Here is a 7,781-nt window from a genome sequence, read left to right on the forward strand (position 1 = left end):
ACACTGGGGCGCATTTTACAAAATGATCGACACAGTTAACTGTTAAACGAAATTTTGTTGTATCGTTTAAACGTTTATATCAAATGTCATAAATGCTTCTTGTAAATTCATTCTATTTATGATCGTTTTTCAAAGAGCAGAACGTAATTCACGGTTTGATAATTGTTCAATTAGTCAATCGCCAAGTGGAACCGATAACAGTCAATTTGCTATTCTAAATTTGTCGGCCAACGCGATACTGAAACCCGGTTGAGTTTGCCCAAGTATATCTACGCATGTATTTAACAAATTAACGAGAGGCGTGTTGTTAGTTTGAGTTCACGGACGACGCGCGACTTCCGGCGATGAGGAAGCCAACTGAAGTTCCTTTTAGCGATTCCGCGTTCCACGGCCCGCTTTCCTTTTACCATAAAAGAGGCGGTAATACTACGTTCTTTTTCCAAATAAATAACAATTTCTGTTGAGGAGAAAATGAAGAATTATTTTTCTGTCCATCCACGAATTCGTCGTCTCGTCTGTGACGGAAGGGATCTGTTAAGCAGTTATAACGATGGTATCGTCGCGGCGCGAAGGAGGACCGGACACCTTTTCGGGCCAGCGTCGATGCATATGCATGCGGGAAAAGGAGACCGTCACCTACTTACGGGTTAAAATCGTTACACGGACCTACCGTCGAACGTCAGGTGGATCCTGACGAGGTGCGGTGGCCTCGCGTGAACCGGTCGCACCGTTACGATTCCCCATTCATGCCGCGATAAAAGTTATTACCGGAGCAGCCGCTCGAAACTCGTCATTTTCAAACAGCCCCGGTGAAAGGAAATTATGACCCGATGGAACCGAGGATATTGGATCCATTCCACAAGAACTAAACTCGAAATTATAAAATCAATAAATAGAAGCTATATACATGATCTCTCTTACTTTGATACATCGTCCATTCGTATACAAATTGAACACGTAAATTGAAATGCACAACCTTGAAAGACGAACGAAGAGGACACGAATGTAATAGGACAGAGTCGGAAGCTAGCTGATCGATTCGCGGAAACCCGCGATACTGTTACGCTATATTTTGCGCGGCACGGCCGATCGTTAGCGTGCAAAAAGAACTCGATCTCGTCCGCGGTTAAATCGTCGAAAGAAGCGGCTGATGGGAACGAATAGATCGGGCAGCTCGTTTGACGTAACAACCGGGAACATCCCGCGAACGTTTTCAGTCCCGGATGGAAAGTTTCTGGTTTCTGCCTCGTCATAGAACGTAAGTACACTGGCTTTTATAAGTCACCGGAGCCGAGAGGAGATCGTGAAGAACGAGAGTTATGAACAGGAGTGTACGTATCTATCGGCTGTGGATCTTCGTTGCGAAAGATCCGTAGAAATCAGCGATCCCTTCGCTCTCGATCCGGCTGAAATTGTGGTGACGAGCATCGTTATACTCGCTCTGAAAATATTAGACTACGTTTAACGAAGAGGCTCGCTTGGAATTTTGATGAAATTGCAGTGCAATCCTTGGAGATGCTGCATTGTCCTGCGATCAGAGCATGCTTGGGACCTTCTTAAGCAACCGCGGTCCCAGCAACTTCGTTCGCCACGAATATAATAATAATTGAAGTAATAACAGTAATATAGACGAGATCGTTGCAACAGATAAGATAGAATGGAAAACAATAAACGATGCTCGATACAAATTGCGATTATCGAGTCTAATAATAATTGGTTACTCTCATTTTTTCAGCTATTCAGCTACCTTCGTGGTAAAAACAATCTGGGGAGACGAAAAAATATGTTGAAATCGGCTTTTTTCTGAAATTCTAGTGAATTTTCAAATCTATTTCCGTATTAATAACATATTTTTAAATAAAACTTGTTTTAAATTAAAAAGCAGCATATAAAACTTCATAAAAACCTCAAACCATTGACAAATTGCCAAAGATTTAATCCTAATACATAAAAGAAAAAAATCGAACACGAATTTACGTGCATATAAGGGACGCGGTACCCGACGACAAGCTGCAATCTTCAGACTCAAACTTGCCTTCGGGACGATACCGCGTCCCTTGATAATCATCATGCGAATTAAGGATCGAACATGTCTCAGTAATAAGAATCTCTGGTAATAAGTACACTGCGGATCGAGAAGTTTGATAGAAATATGTACATTTATCAAAATAAAAGGCAACTTCGATGATTGCGTATAGAACTCGTATTAGTTGAGGCATTAAAGCATCAAATCATTGCATGCAATACTTCTCATTGACTCACTTTGTACGCAACATCTATAGCGTGGCCCGATGCAATTAAAATGCAATTACTACTCGTTGGTAACCGATAATTGAACGTTAATGAGGTCGATTTTATCGCCTCAAGTTCACGGTCCGAACGCGGGGATAGCACCGTTACGGTTGCGAACTCCTTCCGGCTACTTCGTTTTCCCATTACGACATAAAGCGAGCGAGCATTGCCGGAAATTCCTTAATGCGAAACGTTCGTCGGGTTTCCAGGCTCCGCGATTGAAGAGGTTCCCGGAGTTCAGCCGCTCGCGAGGAACGAAACGATCGACCGGAAATCGGAGTATCCGATAAAAGATCAGGATTCCAAAACGACGATCGAGCCGAAGAAGAAGCCGGTCGAGTTCAAAATCAAAACCGAACAAAAGTATCCAAAGAAAGATGCGAAGGAGGATGACTCTAAACGTGAGAGCGAGACTACCACCGCGACGAGTTCAACGAGGTCTATGGAAGAAACGACTACAAAGTCGATGGAAACCGTGGGTGTGACGATCCCATTCCTGTTTCGTGGAGAGCCCATAGTACCTGGGATGAATCTCACGGCACCGAACTTGGCTTCCTTAATCGAGAACTCATCGACGACGCAGAGCAGCGCGCAGATGACGGAGGAGACGACAGCGTCCAGAGGCAGGGCGCTGAACATCTCTGCACCGGAGCCGACCAACTCTTTGCACTCGAATATTACAGATTTGAGTGACGTCAGCATGGATGATGATGATAAAGAAATGGAAGGTGACTATATCATTGACACAATCATTTACGCTTCTGTTTATAAGTTAAAAACACAAAAATAAGAACAAATTGAACTTGCAGTAAAAATAACATCGTATTTGTTCATTGTATTGAAACTTTTCGAATTGCAATGCACTTATACGTTTGAAGAAATCAGACTTGATTGAAATATATTGAGCTCGTAATTTTTACTTCATCACTCAATTTATATTAAAATCAAGTGATTACTTCTACAGGCGGCGAATACGTGGCGTCCCATAACGAAACTTCGATGAACGTTTCCTCGACATTGTTACCCGTAAGCATGTGCATGGAAGGAAATCGGACGTACGCAGTGGGTGAAAAGATCGTGAAGGGTTGCGAGGAGAAGTGTGTGTGCGGCGAGGGTGGAGTAGTCACAGATTGCAAACCTCTTTGCTCGTTGCCGTACGTTAGAGCCAACAGGGGAATTCAGGATCCATTGTGTCAGGAAAAGATCGTTAACGAAGAACCGTGCTGCGCTATACTCGTATGCGCCGCTGATTCAGGTGAGTCACAGTCGTTAAATTAGAAACTAGTATTTTTTCTTAATTTTCTAATAAACAGGCGGCGAATACGTGGCGTCCCATAACGAAACTTCGATGAACGTTTCCTCGACATTGTTACCCGTAAGCATGTGCATGGAAGGAAATCGGACGTACGCAGTGGGTGAAAAGATCGTGAAGGGTTGCGAGGAGAAGTGTGTGTGCGGCGAGGGTGGAGTAGTCACAGATTGCAAACCTCTTTGCTCGTTGCCGTACGTTAGAGCCAACAGGGGAATTCAGGATCCATTGTGTCAGGAAAAGATCGTTAACGAAGAACCGTGCTGCGCTATACTCGTATGCGCCGCTGATTCAGGTGAGTCACAGTCGTTAAATTAGAAACTAGTATTTTTTCTTAATTTTCTAATAGCTTGACAGAGAAATGTATTTAATTGAAAAGTAAAGAATAATGTAGAAATTATTGCCTCGAATGATTCTCAGCGCCTGAGCCCGAAGAGACTTGCGTTTTTGGGAACAAAACCGTGATGAGGGGCCAACGCGTGGAGGATGGCTGTTCCAGTGTCTGTATCTGCGAAGCGGATGGCAATCTGAAATGTCAACAACGATGTCCACCGAACGATACCATTTCTATGACGAATCAGCACGATCGCTGCGTCGTTCTCACTGATCCACGGTACAACAATTATTTCCAAATTCTATAATTCACTCCTTAGGTAATTAAACCTTGTCCCGTTTTCTGTCACAGGGATTCTTGTTGCACGATCACTCTCTGCGACGTAACTTTAGGAGATCATGAGATCAGGCCGGAAACCTCGCCGGATTTAACCGTGAATCTCACAGATGTAAAAGTGCTAAACTCGACCGCGATTAAGTTGAGATTGTCGGTGAAAAACCCGCAGGAGGTGACCGTGGAAATATCTGATAACAATCACGTGTGGAGGCAACAGAAGCCCGATAAGGGTGAGTAGCAATGACTAAACTATCCTCTTTAAAGTCGATAGCACGGTAATACTGAAACGAACGCGATGGCCGCAGATGGTATCGTATCGAATCTGGAGCCGGCACACTCGTACTACGTTCGGGTAACGGATGGAACACGAACGGGTCCAGCGGTCCAAGTATTTCTCCCGGCGGAAGTAGTCAAGACGAACATCTCGGATAAGACAGCAGATAAAGGATCCTGCAGCCATATGGGCAAAACGTACAAGATTGGAGCAGAGTGGTACGACGAGTGTATCTCCTTCTGTACTTGTACCGAGGGCGGTAAACCGGAGTGCCTTACGATAGAGTGCCCGACGGACTTCGGATTGGATGTTCTGGACCCGCATTGCCTGGACTGGGAGACGGTGCCTCCGAATTTCGTCCCGAAACCCCCTCACTGCTGTCCTCAGGTATTTAAGTCGTATACATTAAACCAGCAATCCCTGTTTCTCTGAAAAATGACAGAATTCATTTTTTATTCATTTATTCAATTTTTGCATAGCGAATAAAAAGATTTCTCAAATATTATCATAAATGCATTTATTTCTTCACTTGTGATGTCTCTCTCGCAGGAAGTGCGTTGCAGGAATAATGGCTCCTGCCATTACGAGGGTAACATATACGACAACTGGAGCGAATTACCGTCGAACGTAACCGGATGCGAGAAGCGATGCTACTGCGAGATGGGAAACGTGTCCTGTCAAGCGGCCTGTCCTCCGGTACCTGCGCTGCCGCCTGCTACTCTACCTTGTCCCGCTTATCAGGCCGCGTTGATGCATCTACCCGGTGACGAATGCTGCTTAGAGTGGAGCTGCAACCCGTCTAGCCAGTCGCCAGGTAAGTGCGATCGCGTGACACAGGAAGCGAGAAAGATTGAATAAACGGTATACAAGGTGTTCAATACTATTTTTTTTAAATCATTTTATTCGATCAATGAAATAGGAAATATTAGATTTTATTAAATTGCTACTACTTGTATATCAGTCTGACACGATATCAATGATTTCTTTACGGTGGCGGTAATATTAAAAGAGAGAGAGAAAGAGAGAGAGAGAGAGAGAGAGAGAGAGAGAGAGAGTCTGCTACCACGAAGATCCTTTAGATTTGGTAATGGGTAGAAGAAGGTTGACGCTTATTTTCCGTGCGGACCTGACTGGAAACTCTCCAGCGCATAATGTGAACTTGTACATATACACCCTCGTACGTTTCGCACATATCATTAACGCATCCGATCTCTCGGAACGTTTTTCATTGCTCGACAAATACACAATCCCGTACACTGTATACATATGTACTACTCTCTGTCCCGTATAAACACGTTTTGTGCGACGATTTGAACAGGAAAGAGAAGCTGCTGGTGCATGGTTTACGCGGATACGCTTGTACATATCTACTGGGACCTCTCGTTGTAAATATGTGCATGGAGAACGTGGAGGGCTCGTTGGTCGATCCGACGACCACGTCTGTGACAATCGACTTTGTTGCTTATTGCAGGAACGAACGCGACGGCCGCGTTACCCGGCCCCTTGGCCGCAGACTCGTTCGATCGGGAAAAGATTGACGGTACCGAAAGACCGAATAACAAGTCGGACCCGGCTGGCCAGCGACCGGACCATGGAACTACCTCCCAAGATCCGAAAGACGTACACACAGACACTCACGGACTCTTCCATTACCCGATGGACCCCGGACACCCGACCGTACCGTACAACGGACCGTACAATCCCGACTATAAGTCTACACACCCCGCAGTAGAGGACGTGTTTCATTTACCCTCCCACACCGACAAACCTCCTGTCAAAGAAAAAACTAAGACCAAGTCAGACGCTAAAAAACCGGTCGAGCCTACGAAAACGCACAAAGACGATTATTTCCCTGGACCATTGGCGCCGGATAAATTCCCGGACAAGAGCAACGATAATCATCAATTCGTTCTCGGCTCGGTGAACCCCAATAAATTACCACCGGCGCAAAAAGTCCACGCGACCGATCAACCGCAATTCGTTCAACAAGGATTCGCGAACCAGAACGTTCCGCCTGGTTACGATCGAGAGAGCCCTCCGCCTTACAGAGGCCCGATTCTCGGCGGGCCGGAGAACGTCGATCCTAACGTGATCGTCCCGGTGAACCCGAAGAAGAAGACCTCCCCCGGCGACTTCGACGCCGAGAAGGGCAAAATTCCAACCGGACTGGCCGGTCGGCCGAAGCAGGGACAACGAAATCCTGAACAGGAGATCCTTCCTGAAGAACTGTACCACTTGATCAATCTGCAGCATCCGGGATTGGTACAATTGGAGCACGGTCCCCCCGACGGGCATCCAGGCTTGTACGACATTCATCAGCAGATATCCGGCCAGAAACCGCCGAACAATCAGATCCAACCTGGTTACTTCGCGACGGGATCCGCCGCCGGTTCGAAAAAGCCTGTTAAACCGCACATTTACGCGCAAAAGAACGAAGACGGTCAGACGACGTATCACGTTCACACGGCAGAAATACCGAGCTCGCCTCAGCAGATCGAGGAGCTGTTAGCTCATATCGGGCAACACGATCCCAATCCTGGACCGTTCCAACATTATCCCGGACAGCCAGCCATCACTCATAACGTGGCGAGTGGCCCCCCGTCCGCCACTCTGCCGATTCATATTGACGCTCATATACCGCATTCAGGACTCACGCACTTGAACCATCCGTTAGCAGCACAAACGCCCAACCAGTCAGGTTCGTCCCCGATCACCAACAATTTTTCTCGCGAGATGAAAACTATTAGTCTGTCCACGTTTTATCCATTCGACACTTCCGGTGATCACTGAGTGCCGGTTCAAAATTGATGAAATAATCAGCATTCCCTGTCCCGGCAATTCGAGTCACTAATAAATTATCATCATTCTTGATATTATAAAATGAAGATGAACACGAAGCAATAGGAATTTGTTTATAAAATTTAGGAATGGAGCACAATGCTCCTGGAAGCTTCCCGCTGCCTGGGACCATCCCTGGATTCCCTGTGTCTTCGTCTTCAGATGAGGTGTCCGTACAAGTACTCGAGGCGCTCGACGAACACACCGTTCGCCTCGTCTTCACGGTGCCACAGATCCTGGTTGGACTTCACGGACGCGTTGAACTGCGATACACCAACGACAAAACGTAAGAACACCTTAATGATGTATTGGCTATGTAGTCAATCCCAAAAGTTTATGCACTTTAGAAACGCATTTTTTAAAAAGAAATCAGACGTCGGAAGAACATTGCTAATAAT

The 7,781-nt window shown here is 45.9% G+C and overlaps 1 protein-coding gene across 3 annotated transcripts in view; it reads left to right on the top strand.

Annotated features, from left to right (window-relative positions):
• Window positions 1–7,781, top strand: part of sas (stranded at second) — a 19,522-nt gene that overhangs the window by 8,349 nt on the left and 3,392 nt on the right. For 2 of the 3 annotated variants that reach the window (XM_026815074.1, XM_026815075.1), the window contains exons 1-7: window positions 3,610–3,896; window positions 4,022–4,214; window positions 4,287–4,501; window positions 4,577–4,932; window positions 5,095–5,359; window positions 6,017–7,243; window positions 7,471–7,669. In XM_026815074.1, coding sequence (XP_026670875.1) covers window positions 3,641–3,896; window positions 4,022–4,214; window positions 4,287–4,501; window positions 4,577–4,932; window positions 5,095–5,359; window positions 6,017–7,243; window positions 7,471–7,669 — 2,711 coding nt within the window. In that variant the 5' untranslated portion in view covers window positions 3,610–3,640. Of the gene's footprint in view, window positions 1–2,501; window positions 3,021–3,256; window positions 3,548–3,609; window positions 3,897–4,021; window positions 4,215–4,286; window positions 4,502–4,576; window positions 4,933–5,094; window positions 5,360–6,016; window positions 7,244–7,470; window positions 7,670–7,781 lie in introns of those variants that run through there. The other variant, XM_026815076.1, reaches the window with a different exon arrangement.

Source organism: Ceratina calcarata, unplaced genomic scaffold (assembly GCF_001652005.2).
Source record: "Ceratina calcarata isolate Rehan_Ccalc_2016 unplaced genomic scaffold, ASM165200v1 scaffold428.2, whole genome shotgun sequence".
NCBI classification, from domain to species: domain Eukaryota; kingdom Metazoa; phylum Arthropoda; class Insecta; order Hymenoptera; family Apidae; genus Ceratina; species Ceratina calcarata.